The sequence below is a fragment of the Tupaia chinensis genome, unplaced genomic scaffold, assembly GCF_000334495.1.
Source record: "Tupaia chinensis unplaced genomic scaffold, TupChi_1.0 Scaffold000175_1, whole genome shotgun sequence".
Lineage (NCBI taxonomy): Eukaryota > Metazoa > Chordata > Mammalia > Scandentia > Tupaiidae > Tupaia > Tupaia belangeri.
In genome coordinates, this window is record NW_006159650.1 from 374,678 (window position 1) to 391,106 (window position 16,429).

General features: G+C 43.8%; 1 protein-coding gene across 1 annotated transcript in view; it reads left to right on the forward strand.

The window, feature by feature from the left end:
* The first annotated feature begins 307 nt into the window (after nt 1-307).
* Nucleotides 308-16,429, forward strand: part of CHAF1B (chromatin assembly factor 1 subunit B) — a 33,212-nt gene continuing 17,090 nt past the window's right edge. The window contains exons 1-8 of the mRNA XM_006146273.2: nt 308-381; nt 1,110-1,268; nt 1,913-2,045; nt 5,153-5,270; nt 5,890-5,993; nt 9,171-9,267; nt 12,068-12,152; nt 13,845-13,938. Coding sequence (XP_006146335.1) covers nt 1,143-1,268; nt 1,913-2,045; nt 5,153-5,270; nt 5,890-5,993; nt 9,171-9,267; nt 12,068-12,152; nt 13,845-13,938 — 757 coding nt within the window. The 5' untranslated portion in view covers nt 308-381; nt 1,110-1,142. The remainder of the gene's footprint in view (nt 382-1,109; nt 1,269-1,912; nt 2,046-5,152; nt 5,271-5,889; nt 5,994-9,170; nt 9,268-12,067; nt 12,153-13,844; nt 13,939-16,429) is intronic.

Genomic DNA, 16,429 nt, shown 5'->3' on the forward strand with positions numbered 1-16,429 from the left:
GCTGAACCCACATTCAGGAGTGTACAAGATACTAAGCCGAGTCAGCTTGGCTCTCCAGAGTATGTTCCGCAGCCTAGCCCGGTCTAGCGTGCGCAGATACTCAGTAAATGCTGCAAGAACGGAGCAACAAAGGGAGTAAGTGATTGACGAATGAATCGATGACCTCAACTCATCGATTTGTCCCACCCAGGACGGTCAGAGGGCGGGGCTATTACAGCCTCGCTGCGGAGGGCTGGGTGGGGCGTCCTGTGGCTCCGTCCACACGGGGATGGGGGCGGGGTCCACGGAGCTCCACCCACACGGGGCGGGGCCTGCGGCGCGCGGGAAGCAGAGCGCGCGCTGGCCAGAGGTAGTGGCGCGGGTGACTGACACTGTCTGCAGGTACGGCTTTCCGGGCTGGTCCCGCAGTTCTCCCAGTGGACCCGGGAGGGGCAAGGGGTGCTCCCTAAGGGCGGGCAGCTGGCGCCCAGCATGGCTTTGGAGCGGCGTGCGGGCGACGCGCTCCCGCCCAGACCCCGGCCCTGGGCGGCCTTCTCTGCTCAGGCCAGGTCCGGGTTTTCTGGGCCCGGCGCCGGGTCCCTGGAGACAGCGGAGGTGTCTCGCCCGGCGACCCTGGGCCCTGGTTCTTGCAGCTCCTCCTCTGGGAGACCCGTCCCCCTCCCTCTTCCTGAAGAACCCCTGCCCCCAGCCACACCCGCCCCGACCACTTCTCTTCTCCGGGTTCCCACTCTCGCTCCGGTCTCGGCCACTGGTTCCCCTGCCTGGGTCTTCCGTTCCCGGGGCAGTGACCTCCCGCCGCTTTTCTCCGACTGTTCCGGAGCGCCTCCCAACGTCCGCTAAGAGGAGGCGGGACGTGTAGCCGTTCCCGCAGGCCCCTGGGTTGCCTCTACCTGAGAGCTTCATTTTGTTTTTCGCATCTTAGGAGAATGATGAACCACCCAGCGGAACACTTTAGGTGGAACTTGAAATGTGTGCAAGTCAGAAGGCAGCTGCCATCCTTTCCCAATACAGCATGCATTTTTAAATGGCTAGCAGAGTTCCTGCTTCATATGAGCGCTCAATAGTTATTGTTACTTAATTCATTACCGGTAGCTTTCCTTTGCCTTTAGAAAGGGAACGCTGCCTGTTCAAGACTCAGGAGGATGAAAGTCATCACGTGTGAAATAGCCTGGCACAACAAAGAGCCGGTGTACAGCCTGGACTTCCAGCACGGGGCTGCAGGGAGGATCCACAGACTGGCATCTGCGGGGGTGGACACCGCCGTCAGGGTGAATTGGGGCACAGATAGACGGGGAAGCCTGCATGAAGCAGCACTTTTCATTCTTTTATTTAAAACTAATGCCAGGGCCAGCCGCATAGACTGACTGTTAAGGGAGCCAGATCCCACATGGTCAACCCCGGTTAGATTTCTGCCCTGAGGCTTGACAAATCTGGATTTTTGTGTACGGGTGCTCCAAATCCCCACAGGATGGAGAAATGGAGAAGGGATTGCAGTGTGACCATCCCATTGGGAATACTTTCACCCTCTCTCTCTCTCTGGCAAGCACTGGTGGCCTCTAGCAAATAAAAAAAGAACTAAAACAAATGCCAGCTTGTCATCCAGCCCAGAATGCCAAACCCTCAGGGATGACCGCAGAAGAGATGAGTTTCTTGACTAGTGTTCCCTTGCTGGTTGTAGCAGTGTGACCATTATGGTGCATCCCAGACTGGGTTCCTGTTAGATGACTGCTTTAGAAAGAAGTAGGAGGGAGCAGGCAGTGGGCTATTGGTTTATGTTTTAGATAGGAAAGGTTCCTTGCTTTTATGTTTCAAAAGAAAAACTAAATTTTCTTCCTGAAAATAAGCGAGGTATAATTTGAGTACAATCTACTAAGTCACTATGCTTTCTCAATGAATGTTTTTGGTATCACAGATTTGGAAGGTAGAAAAAGGACCAGATGGAAAAGCCATTGTGGAATTTTTGTCCAATCTTGCTCGTCATACCAAAGCTGTCAATGTTGTGCGTTTTTCTCCAACTGGGGAAATTTTAGCATCAGGAGGAGATGGTGAGTATTGTATTTCTTCTTCTTTTTTTTTTTTTTTTTGTCAGAGGGCACATGTCCTTGCCAAAGAGAGGAGGAGGGAGGGAGGGAGAGGATAAAGCATACCCCCTATGGAGAATGGTCACACCACAATCCTTTGTCCATTTTCCCCTCCTATTGGGATTTTTAAAAATATTTATTTTATTGTTTTATTTTATTATTATTATTACTCATTTTTATTAGAGAGAGATGCAGAGAGAGAAAGAGACAGAGAGGGAGAGTGAGTAAGCAAGCTGCCAGGTCCAGGAATTGAACCACAGTCAGCCATGTGGGAGTCCAGTGCTCTAATCATGACGCCACCTGCCGGCCCCCCTCCTATTAGGATTTGAGGCACACCCGCTACTTGTGTCTGGCTTTTTCTCAAGTCACCAGGTGTTAGAATTGTACTGTACAGTAAGTAGTTCATGTAGGATCTGACTACTTTAACTGCCTGGCCACAAAGCCAGCCCTAGAATTTCTTTATATGAATATGTAATTTCTTATATAAAATAGTGAGGTTTGAGGTGGGCATGAATTTCTATTTTAGATATCACTGAAGTGCTCAGTCTGTTATTTAGATGGTTTATAAAATAATCTTTTGGGGGAGTCCGTCAGAGTCGGGAGATGGAGGCTGGCAGGATTAAACTTGTTTGACAGCTGCTTCTCTCCCACTTATTCCCATCCTGCTCCTTTTAATACAGGTAGGAAGAGTGCTTGCTGTTCTGTCAGCATCCCCAGGCAACTGATCATGCTTGTTAGTAGGATGTTTTGGCGATGAGAGTCAGCTCTGTGTCTTTGTGTAATTAATTAGTTGGTTTTGGGAGTATCTTTAATGAACAGCCATATAATTTGTGCCTATTTAGTGAGGATAGATTAATTTATATATTTTTTTTTTTTTTTTTGAGGGGCTTTAGCTATAGGGCGCGTGCGCTCTCCAGAAAGACAGAGAGACAGAAAACGAGAAATCACCTCCCAGGGAGGATGGCCACGCCACAATCCCTTCTCCTCCATTCTCCTCTCGGGATCTTGGGCACGCACACACATGGCGCCCAACGTGAGTTTAAGCCGCTGGGTCCGGGACTTGAACCGTGGTTGACTATGTGGGATCCCGGGGTTTTAGCCACTATGCTAATTGCTGGTCCCAATCCATATTTTCTTGAAGAGGATAAAACTAGTAAACCAAAAAAGTAAACTTTTCTTTGCTATAGGGCATGTGTACTTACCAGAGAAACAGAGAGAGGCAGAAAGCGAGGGGGGAGATGGCTACGCAGCAGTCCCTTCTCCTTCATTCTCCTCTCAGGATCTTGGGCACACATGCATCTGTGCCCAGGGTGAGATTTAAGCCACCAGGTCCAGGACTTGAACCACTATTGACTACATGGGAGTCCAGCAGCATAATCATACCATCTGCTAGTCCAAAAAGTAAACTTTTTTTTTTTTTTTTTAGAGGGTTTTGATTTAGGGCGGCGTGCGCTCGTCAGACAGAGACAGAGAGACCGAAAGCAAGAAATCACCCCCCCAGGGGGGATGGCCATGCCACAATCCCTTCTCCTCCCTTCTCCTCTCGGAATCTTGGGCATGCACACACACACGCCTGGCGTGAGTTTTAAGCCACTGGGTCCAGTATGCGAACCACGGTTGACTACGTGGGAGTCCAGCGACATAGCCATTATGCTAACTGCTGGTCCCAGTAAACAATTTTAACTATACTTTTAAACAGTCTAGAAACCAGTTCAAAGTAAAACAGAAATCTCAGTTTTTGTTCATAGAAAGAAGAAGAGGCCTGGTTGAGTTCTGTGCCATTATGCCTAGAGACTGCACATATGCACGCGTGTGTGCTCTTGTGTGTAAAGGGTAAGGCAGGGAATACGAAAGTCACCAGGGGAGGCTGTAGGCTCTCTTCTATGAGTTTCCCAGGGCAGCTGTCGTTTTGCAAAATCTTTTGGCCTTCAAGGCCCAGGACCTTGCTTGTCAACATGGGGAATATCCATCTGTCAGGGCCTCTCATCCTAGCTGAGCTCCCAGACTGATGTGTGTAGCCAGGAGCCCAGTTCAGAGGGGGAAAGCCTATGTCCATATGACCTGCTCATTGGTTCACTCTCCACTCTCTTCCTGTGGACATTCCTAAAACAAAAGCCACGCCATGTTTAGAAGGATAAATGTTAAGGGACCAGTAGTTAGCGTAATGGCTATGTCGCTGTACTCCCACGTAGTCAACCGCAGTTCAAGTCCTGGACCCGGTGGCTTAAACTCACGCCGGGTGCATGTGCGTGCGTGCCCAAGATCCCGAGAGGAGAATGGAGGAGAAGGGATTGCGGTGTGACCATCCCCCCGGGGGGTGATTTCTCGCTTTCTGTCTCTCTGTCTCTCTCTGTCTGTCTGGCAAGCGCATGCGCCCTATAGCAAAAACCTCTCCAAAAAAAAAAAATTAAAAAATTAAAAATAAACCTCTCAAAAAAAAAAAAAAAGGTTAAATGTTAAACATGGAGTCAGAATGTGGGGCATTAGTAGACTCAGGCAACTGACTGTTGACATCAGGCTGCTGTGTCTGACGTGCTCATAGTGGTGTTAATATCAATGCTAACATTTACAAGGCTTACTGTGCGTCTGGCATCATGTTGTAAGTCCATTTAATCCTCACAACAGCCCTATAGAGTAGGTATTTTGTTATTATCCCCATTTATAGGTGAGGAGACAAGACTCTTAATATTAAGTGACTTGCTGAAGGTCACAAAGCTGGAAGCAATTTGCCAGCCCTTGCATTGGTGGCTCTTTGATGGTTTATTAACCTCTTATTCAACCATTTTTAGGTTATACCATAAGATTTGTTAATGTAGTCAGCACTTTGCAGTGGTATTTTGCTGACTCAGGGACCTTTCTATTTAAGATAACTTTGTATAGATCTAATCTGTTATGAGTTTGATTTTGGAGTTTTAGTTCAGAAAGCATACCTATTTTTCCTGTACAAATACCTAGAATCATCATGACCATAATGTCCACTGAATAACATAAATAGTCTAGTACCCTAAAAACCCAGAAAAAAAGGCGTATGCAGCAAAGCATGGCTTATCTTCCATTGACTCACTCCACAGATGCTGTCATTCTGTTATGGAAGGTGAATGATAATAAGGAGCCGGAACAGATTGCTTTCCAGGATGAGGATGAGGCTCAGCTGAATAAGGAGAACTGGACTGTTGTGAAAACCCTGAGGTACAGGGAGGGACACTGGGAGTGATTTATCTTTTCAATTTAAATGTGTTAAACAGTTCATGCCTCTTGACTTTACTGTCTCTCTAAAAGCTTTTGCTTAGGTGAGATAGTTATAAGACAGAACTTTTAAAGGGTAAAGACATGATTAAGATGAATCTTCTTAGTTTCTGCAGTAAGATTTTTAGTTTTCCTTAGTAAAAATGAACTCACTGTACACATACAGATATCTTCTTTTTAAAGCTTATTTCTGTATTTTTCCATGAGTGAGAGACAGAGAGAACACCTCCAACAGGGTCCTGATGCCATGACCCCATGGCCCACCCCTTACCTAAGCTACCCCCAGATCATGGACATGCATATACTCAGGGAGGCCTGTAGATGTGGACCTGTAACCTTCCCTTGCAGGTCAGCCTCACAGAGTGTGCATTTTACTGCTGCACCATCATCAAGTTCCCCAAATATCCTTGGAAGTAAATGTTTGTAGCTATAGCTGATATAGTGGAAATTTCTAGAATCCTACTCCAATGCAGACTCTTTGAATTTGTCCTTAAGTTTTTGAGAATTTTTCCCTTTTGGAGAGAATAATTTTCTTTTCCTGTTTGTACTCTTTGAATTCTAGAGGCCACTTAGAAGATGTATATGATATTTGCTGGGCAACTGATGGGAACTTAATGGCTTCTGCTTCTGTGGATAACACAGCCATCATATGGGATGTCAGCAAGGGTAAGTGGTATGTTTTTTATTATTCGGGCAGGGGTTATTGTCAGTGTCTTGAAAATCTAACCTGCTTTAACTTTAAAACCACAGAAATTCTTTAGTGAGCTAAAATAAGTGGTTGGCACAACAGGGTAGGAATTAGTATGCCTTGAATCGAATTCAGTATTTAGGGCCCTGTTTGGAATTTAGAAGGCTTAGCAGTGGTGTGAGTTATTGGCTGAAGCAAGGCTAATCTCATGTGTTTGGAGAAGCAGATGTAAAAGGACAGGCCTAGTCTCTGCTTTGTGGGGCTGAAGGTCTCGAGAAGATTAACAAGCTATTTTTATTTATTTATTTTTAGAGAGATTTTTGCTATAGGGCACATGTGCTCGCCAGAGAGACAGAGACAGAAAGTGAGAAATCACTATCCCTAGGGGAGATGACCACGCCACAATCCCCTCTCCTCCATTCTTCTCTGAGATCTTGGGCACGCACACACACACATACCTGGCATGAGTTTTAAGTCACCGGGTCCAGGAGTTTTAAGTCACTGGGTCCAGGACTTGAACTGTGGTTGACTATGTGGGATTCCAATGACATAACCATCACATAATCTGTTGCTCCCCCATTTTTAATTTTTATTTTAAAATTAAAAAAAATTTCTGTGTGCATGTGCTTGCCAGAAAGAGACAGAGATACAGAGGGAGAGGGAGAGAGAGAAAATACCCCCCAATGAGATGTGGTCATGCTACGGTCTCTTCTTCCTTTCTCTATCCTATCAGGACTTTGGACATTCTTACACATGGCACTCAGCATGTTTTTCTTTTTTTTTTTTTTAGAGAGATGTTTTGCTACAGAGCATGTTCACTTGCTGGAGAGACAGAGACAGAAAGCAAGAAATCATCCCCTGGGGAATGACCATGCCACAATTCCTTCTCTTCCATTCTCTTGGGATTTTGGCACACACACCTGGTATGAGTTTCAAGCCACTGGGTCTGGGACTCGAACCACTGTTGGCTACGTGGGAGTCCAGCAATGTAACCATTACACCATCTGCTGGTCCCTCATCATGTTTTTCAAAACTAGAGGGCTGTAACTCAAAATAATTGACCATGTGGGATCTGGCTCCCTTAACCACTAGGCAATGAGACTGGCCCATCATTTTTTTAAAAAATAGCATTTATACATCCATGAGAAGAGAGTGAGAGAGGAAAAGAGAGAGAGAGAGAGACAGGTTCTTTATACCTTAATCAGCCAGGATCATGGGCATACACTTGCACCCAACACGCACAGGAGGGTCTGGCCTACAAACCTGGGACCTTCTCATATGCATCTAGTTGTGTTACCACTGTACCACCATCTGGCCCTCAGAAGTCATTATTTTTTTTTCCCCAAAGAATTATTTTATTTAAATTAATTAATTAGTTTATTTACTTATACTTACATACATATATACATACATACCAGAAAGGGACAGAGTGAGAGAGAGAGGGAAAGTGAGAAAGCAAGCCACTAGGTCCAGGACTCGAATTGCAGTTGACCATGTGGGAGTCCAGCGCCCTTAACCACTATACCACCTGCGACCCCCAGAAGTCATTATGGTGGGGCATTAAATGCTAGTTTATAGGGTAGGTAGGATCCAGTTCCCATTTTAGGAATCAAGGAAAGTCAGGGACATTTCATTGCTTTTAAGAACCAGTCTTGGGAACCAGCAGTTAGCCTAATGGCTATGTTGCTGGACTCCCATGTAGTTGACTGTGGTTCGCGTCCCGGATCCGGTGGCTTAAAACTCACGCCGGGCGCGTGTGTGTGCATGCCCAAGATCCCGAGAGGAGAATGGAGGAGAAGGGATTGCGGCGTGACCATCCCCCCGGGGGGTGATTTCTCGCTTTCTGTCTCTATGTCTCTCTCTGTCTGGTGAGCGTACGTGCCCTATAGCGAAAAAACCTCTCCAAAAAAAAAAAAATAAGAACCAGTCTTTAGTTGGGGAGGTAGTAGACATGTAAGAAGTAGTAATGCTGTGAAAATAGCAGTGGAATGGCACAAACTAGTGATTAACTCCTGTTTGTACCCCCTGAAGACCTTTGCCCAAACTTTTTCTTTCCCCAACACCCTCCTCTTTCTCTATTCTCTGCTTACTTGTGGACTAATTCTCCCACCCGCAGTGCCTGGATAGGGGAGTTGCTCTTTGCCACTTCTGCAGCACTGCGTCAGTCCAGTTTTCATCTACCTCATCAATATCTCTATTGTTTTTAGTTCCATGCCATCCAGCTAAGCCATCCTCCATCCTACCTGACTCTGATATTCTTTCTCATCAGTCCTCAGTGTCACAGTCTTCTTGCCTACCCCACATCTGGCCATTGTCCTGGATAATTTCATTGTCCATGTGGACAATCCATCTCATACCCCCAGAAGCCAGTTGTAGTCCCCTTGCACACTGCCATCCTGTTGGGATCTACTGCAGGGAGTGGACACAGCAGGAACCAAATGTCTGTGTTCCAGTGCGGATGTCTGACAAGTAGGTATTAGTCCCTTACTCCATTTCCAACAGAAATACCTGAGACTGGGTGATTCCTAAAGAGATTAAGATTTATTAACTCACAATTCTGATAGCTAGAAAGTCCAAAGGTGTCCGCTTACAACATGACTGAGGGAAGCACAGGAATGCAAGTGTGTGCAGAGAGCGAGTGAGCTGTGGGCAGTTCTCTCTTTTCTGATAACCAGCTCTTGGAAGAACTAACCCCTTTATGAGAGCTAGAATTCACTGGGTCTTACAAGGTTCCATTCATCTATTCATGAAGACTGTTGCCTCCGTGATGCAGTTGCTATGATCCCGTCACTAGCCATTTGGCCACACCACCCAACATCAAATTCCAAAGCATGAAATGGGTTCAAACCATCATCCAATCATCCAAGTCATAACATAACGTCAGGTAGTGATAAATGCTTTGAATGGGCCATTAGGGAAAGCTGCTCTGAGCATTTGTCATTTGAACTGGGGCGAATGAAGTCAGGGAGCAAGCCATGTGTATTGTTTCGGGAAGTGTGTGACAGCCTGTTCGAACAATAGGTGCAGAGGTCCTAAGGCAGGAGCTGCTTCTGTGTCTAAGGAGCAGGATAGACTAAATGAGGGACGGGTGGGAGTGCTCTCTAGTTTGTGCTCGAGTAAGTTTGGATAATGCTATTGTGTACTTTTTTTTGTAGGACAAAAGATTTCAATATTTAATGAACATAAAAGTTATGTACAAGGAGTAACCTGGGATCCTTTGGGTCAGTATGTTGCTACTCTGAGCTGTGACAGGTACATTAGTATTTGTATTTCCTTCGAATTTTCTGCAGAAATATTTTTATCACAACTTAATCGAGATAAATCATAGTCTAACTTTGATTCTTTTGTTCTTGTTTTTTATACTCATATTATTACAATATAATAAGAAATTGCCTACTAGGGTATGTACCTTGTGTGAAGTTAGTAGTTTTATCAAATTAATATTAGTGAGTGGGTGAATAAATATAGAAAGAGCTTTCTAACAGCAAATAAACTCTTGGTTACATTTGATTTCAGGAGAGACTTAAAGTCTTTTTTTTCCCCCATAAGAGAACCCACATTGGGGCTAGCAGGTGGCGTGGTGGTTAGGGGCGCTGGGTTCCCACATGGCCGACTGTAGTTCGAGTTCTAGACCTGGTGACTTGTTTTCTCACTTTCTCTTTCTCTCTCTCTGTCTGTCAAATTAAAAACTAATAATAACAAATGGACTTTAAATAAATAATAATTTTTTTTTTGGAGAGGTTTTCGCTATAGGGTGCGTGCGCTCGCCAGACAGAGAGAGAGACACATAGAGACAGAAAGCGAGAAATCACCCCCCAGGGGGGATGGTCACGCTGCAATCCCTTCTCCTCCATTCTCCTCTCGGGATCTTGGGCACGCACACGTGCCCGGCGTGAGTTCTAAGCCACCGGGTCTGGCACGCGAACTGCGATCGACTACGTGGGAGTCCAGCGATATAGCCATTACGCTAACTGCTGGTTCCCAATAATTCTTTTTTTTAAAAAAAGAGAGAGACCCACACCAAAACATGGATAAATCTTTTTAAAAAATAATTATTTATTTATTTATTATCATCATTCTTTATTAATTTGACTAGAGAGATACAGGCAGAGAAAGAGAGAGGGAAAGTGAGAAAGCAAGCCACCACATCCAGAACTTGAACCATGGTCGACCATATGGGAGTCCAGCACCTTTACCACCATGCCATCTGCTGGTGCCAATAAGTCTTTTATAAATACTACTTAAACAAGAAGAGGTAGTAGGAGAGTTGGACTATTTTTTTCATTTTTTTTAAGAGAAATTTTTTCTATAGGGCACGGGGCTCACTGGAGAGACAGAAAGTGAGAAGTTACCCCTCAGGGGGAAGGCCACATCGCAATCCCTTCTCCTCCGTTCTCTTGCTAGGATCTTGGGCACACTTGCACACGAGCCTGGTGTGAATTTTAAGCCACCAGGTCCAGCACTCAAACCGCAGTCTACTACATGAGAGTCTAGTGATGTAAACAATTATGACATCTGCCGGTCCTAGTTTAATTTCTTGATTGTAGTTTACTGATACAGTGATTTTAATGACACCACTTAAATTTATATAAAAATAAAACCGTCTTGGGAACCAGCAGTTAGCGTAATGGCTATGTCGCTGGACTCCCACGTCGTTGACCACGGTTCGTGTCCCGGACCCGGTGGCTTAAAACTCACGCCGGGCGCGTGTGCGTGCGTGCCCAAGATCCCGAGAGGAGAATGGAGGAGAAGGGATTGCGGCGTGACCATCCCCCCTGGGGGGTGATTTCTCGCTTTCTGTCTCTATGTCTCTCTCTGTCTGTCTGGCGAGCACGTGCGCCCTATAGCAAAAACCTCTCCAAAAAAAAAAAAATCGTCTTTTCTGAAAGGAGGTCTTAGCTGCATTTAACTGATATAATTGCATTTAACTGTATTCTTGGAACAGTGTTTAAACAAAAATTAAGGTATACTATACCAGGTATACTATTTAACAGAATATTCCTTTTTGAATATTTATCTGCTGCTTTTAATTAAGATATAGTGAATTTAAGATGGCCCTGGGATAAAAGCAATATGGGACAGTTACTGTTTCATAGAGCCTCCTGTCATATTCTAAATGCCAATTATTTTCTGATATGTGTGTTTTATTTAGTAATCGGAATCTTATGGCTTCTGGCTAAACAATTTACTTGCTGATGTTTTCCATATTGTAAATTAATGGGAGAGAGACTGTTCAACACAAAGTACGTTTCACTGCGTCACACAGATTGCCACTGGGCAGATGGCCTTGACCTGAAAAACAAGGCCAGGCCTGAAGTAGGTTTTCCTTGAGAACTTGAAGCATTCAATGAAAAATGAAAAATAAATAAAAATAAAATTATGACTTATTTTCCCACTGCAGTATCCTTTAGGTTATTATTATTTATTTTTTTTGGAGAGGTTTTTGCTAAAGGGCGCGTGCGCTTGCCAGACAGACAGAGAGACAGAAAGCGAGAAATCACTCCCCAGGGGGGATGGCCACGCCACAATCCCTTCTCCTCCATTCTCCTCTCGGGATCTTGGGCATGCATGCACACACGCCCAGCGTGAATTTAAGCTGCCGGGTCCGGGACTTGAACCGCAGTCAACTACGTGGGAGTCCAGTGACATAGCCATTACGCTAACTGCTGGTCCCTCCTTTAGGTTATATTTTAAAAATAATTTTTTAATTTAACTTTATTTATCTACTTATTTATTTATTTACATTTGACCAGAGAGGAACAGAGTGAGCGAGAGAGAAAGTGAGAAAGCAAGCCACCAGGCCCAGGACTCGAACTGTGGTTAGCCCCATGGGTATTCAGTGCCCTCAACCACTATGCCACCTACCGGCCTCTCCTTTAAGTTATTAATATTTGCTTCTGCTGTCAATACTCCATGAAGTCTGAATATCATTGGTAAACGGTTTTGCAGGTGAAAAATTGCTGAGGTGGTCTTCAGTTTTGGTAATAGAATGTCTCTGTGTGAAACATAATTCATATAGCAGAAGTGACAAATGAGACTGTTCTTTCTTTAGGGTGCTGCGGGTATATAGCACACAGAAGAAACGCGTGGCTTTCAACGTTTCCAAGATGTTGTCTGGAATTGGAGCTGAAGGAGAGGTATGGGATATTTGGACATCCCCTGTCATGCGGTCTTCTTATACCCTTCCAGCTAAATCACTGACTCCTGGACCTAACCCGTGAACTGCAGTGAGACTTCCTCTGGCCAGCCCAGGGTCAGTTGGTGTGGTGGGCTGGTCTGTATGGAATGGGCCATCTGGGACCAGGGGAGTGCTAGTGATAGAGAATAAAAGGTTCAAGGTTAGGAGCCAGTGCTTCTAACCCTGGCTACGTTGTGGAATTGCCTGGGAGGCATTAAAGATGTGGTACCTGGACCCTGCCTCCAGTGGTGTATTCACTTGGTTTGAGGCAGGCAGGGTTTCCATGATTATCCAGGTAGCAAGAATCAATTACTATTGATCTGGAAAGACCCCTGCACTAGGCAGCAGAAGATAGGGAGGTCAACCACTAGATCTGTCTGGCAGTAGGCAGTATGCCTTTTTGGCAAGTAAATAGAGCACCCTGCTGGCGGACAGTTAAAGGGCTGGTGCTGAGGAATAAGAAGGATTTTGATCTTTGAGAGAATTGGCGATGGAAAATAGGTCCCTAGTCCTGGAAGGACTGAAGCGACTGAGGCAGACGCTTAGGTGAAAGGGGGCCAATCAGTTACTAGAGCAACTGAGGGACCTGGTTCAAATTGAGACCTGGCATGCAGGACATGAGGTTTACCTGTGAGCTGACTGGTACACTGTAGAGGTCACATCTGTAAAGTAAGAATTCCTGGTTCCTTGGCTTCTGGAGAACTACGTACTTAGTGTTTATAAAGTGTGAATGATAGCAAACATGCCACAGAGGTGTTCAAGAAATGTTAAATTACCCATTTAACAATCCTGTGGGGTTTTTTTGTTTTTGTTTTTTTTAAGAGAGTTGTTTGTTTGTTTGTTTGCTATAGGGCATGTACACTCACCAGAGAGACAGAAAATGAGAAATCACCCCCCAGCAGGGATGGCCACACTACAATCATTTCTCCTCCATTCACCTCTCCAGATTTTGGACACACACATACGTGCACCAGTGTGAGTTTTAATCCGCTGGATCCAGGACTCGAACCACAGTCAACTATGTGGGAGTCCAGCAACATACCTATTATGCGATCTGCTGGTCCCTCAACAATCCTGTATTCCTTTTTAAAAAGTGTTCATTCAGTTGGAAATTTTAAATGTATATACAGGTAAAAAGCAGAAGTCTCCTAGTCATCTTCCTGCAGTCTCTCAGTCTTAACCCCTAGACAAACCACTGATGACAGTTATTTTTACAGAGTGTTTAAAAATAATTATAGAGGGGCTGACAGGTGGTGTGGTGGTTAAAGGCACTGGACTCCTACATGGCTGACCACAGTTCAAGCCTCGGACCTGGAGGCTTGCTTTCTTACTTTCCCTCTCTCTCTCTCTCTCTCTGGTAAAATTAAAAAAGAATAGTAATAAATAAAATTAAATAAATAATTCTTTTAAAAAATAAAAACAGGTGTAGAACCACACACACAGATACATACATATAGCTTTTATCAAAAACAGGTGATCAGTTCTCATGAGTGATTACTGTTATAATCCTGCCTAATTATTTTATTTGTAATATGTTACATTTATTATTGTCTCTAATAAATGGTAATATTTTAAGGAAAAAATAGGAATTGGTTAGCCTTTATTGTGAGTATAAAGATTTGGGATAATATTTAAACTTTGTGTATTTCAGGCAAGAAGTTACCGGATGTTTCATGATGACAGCATGAAGTCCTTCTTTCGTAGACTCAGTTTTACTCCTGATGGATCTTTGCTCCTCACTCCAGGTTTGTTTAATGGTTTTTAATTTAAGAGCACAGTTGAGGAATGGGAACATCTGTGTTCATGTTTTATGATGCTTTTTAGCTCTGTGAATTTTTTTTTTGTTGTTATTTTTAGTTGCTAGAGAGTGCATGCATATGTTGGAAAGAGGGAGATGGGAAGAGTGAGAAAGCATCCACAGTGGGGTTGGTCACAATGCAACCCTTTCTCTTCCATTTCTCCATCCTGTTGGGATTTGGGACACATATGCACATGTATCAAGTGGCTTCCCTGAAAATAAAATGATTAACCCAATTAAAAGATGGAAAATGAGCTGAACAAAAAACTCTAAGGAAGACATACGAACAGCCAAGAAGCATATGAAGAAATGCTCAACATCCCTCATCATAAGGAAGATGCAGATTAAAACCACAATGAGATACCACCTGACCCCTGTCAGAATGGCAAAGATTAAAAGTACAAAAAATGATAAGTGTTGGTGGTGTTGTGGTGAAAGTGGAACTCTCCTACACTGTTGGTGGGAGTGTAAATTGGTCCAGCCACTGTGGAAAACAATATGGAGGCTCCTCAAAGACCTACAAATAGAGCTACCACATGATCCAGCCATTCTACTCCTGAGTACCTACCGAAAGGACAGGAGAACGCTCAGTCAGAACAGTACTTGCACGTCTATGTTTATTGCAACATTTTCACAATTGCTAAGGCATGGAACAAATTCAAATGTCCACGAACAGATGAATGGATTGTAAAGGTGTGGCACACACCCCACGGAACACTATTCAGCCAGGAAAAAAATAATACCCTGGCATTTGATAGAAAGTGTATGAATGTGGGAGATTTATTGCTGAGTGAAGCAAGTCAGGCTATAAGAGAGAGACATTGTATGTTTCCACTTAAGTGATTATCTGCACTCTACGGTAGAGACGGAAAGATTGGAAGACATGAAAGTATTGAAAATAGTTATGGACAGTGGAGACAGTGTGGAAGGAAGGCGGGAGAGGGGAAGAGTGTAGAGAAGAAAAGAAGGGATTAAAAATAGAGAGGTAAGACATTTGTGGGACACAGATTATTACCTATTTATAACGTGTGTAATATTCTCAAAAAGAAAGAAAGAAAAAAGGATTCGATACAAGGTTTGGGACCAGCAGGTGGTGTGGAGATTAAGGCAACTGGATGCCATATGGCCAACTGCATAGTTCGAGTCCTGGACTCAACAGCTTGAAAAACATGCCAAGTCTGTGTACATGCCTATCTGAAAATCCCAAGAGGAAAATGGAGGAAAAGAGACTGTAGGTGACTAGTCCCCCTGGGGGGTGATTTCTCAGTTCCCCTCTCTCTCTCTGGTGAGTCTATGTATCCTCTAGCGAGCTAAAAAAATATTTTTTTAATAAGGTAAATTGATATTATATTGGGTTGTTGAAAAGTTATGGCGCATTTTTATATAGAAAAATATGCCATGACTTCTGACAATCCAATAAGGTATATACAAATCTATTTTCTTTTCTTACATATCGGGGGCGGGGGGCTCTTTAAAAAGTTCATGGGAAATTCATATCATGAAAAAATTATGTATGGATTTCAAATGTTTTACACCAAAATAAACTCATACTTTAATTTGATTTTTCACTTTTTATAGTCCCCTTATTGGGACCAGCAGTTGGCGTAATGGCTATGTTGCTGGATTCCTATGTAGTCGACCACGGTTCAAGTCCTGAATCTAGTGGCTTAAACTCATGCCAGGTGCGTGTGCATGCGTGCCCAAGATCTCGAGAGGAGAATGGAGAAGGGATTGCGGCATGGCCATCCCCCCAAGGGTGTTTTCTCGCTTTCTATCTCTCTGTCTCTCTGTCTTTCTGGTGAGCGCATGCACCCTATAGCAAAAGCCTCTCCGATACTACTACTACTACTACTACTACTATAGTCCCCTTCTAATAGCAGTAAGTACTTAGAAATGGAGAGAGGAAAAATGTTCCATTTATAGTAGTATAAAGGTGTGAAATAGATGAAAGTACTTTTAAGAAGAAAGATGCAGGGTCTTAATGAAGAAGACTAGAAGGTATATTAAAGGTTGTAAAGCCAGTTCTGAATAAATGGGAAGATGTATTATGTTCTAAAAATTAACTCTGGTGCTGGAGGTGATGTGGTGGTTAAGATGCTGGTTAGAGTCCCAGACCTGGTGGTTTGTTTTCTCACTTTCTGTCTTTCTCTCTCTCTGTCTCTCTGATCAAATGAAAAAAAATAAAATAATAAAATTAAATTAATTATTCTTTTAAAAAAAATTAACATACTAATTTAATTTTCAGTTAAAATCCCAATAGAGACTTTAAAAAAGGAATGAAATCTTAGTTTCTTTAGTAGAATAAGTGCTAGAGAATAGCCAAGGAAGTATGAAAAATATAGAATAGGGACCTGCAGTTAGCGTAACGGCTATGTTGCTGGACTCCCATGTAGCCGACTGCGGTTCAAGTCCCAGACCCGGGGGCTTAAATTCCCGCT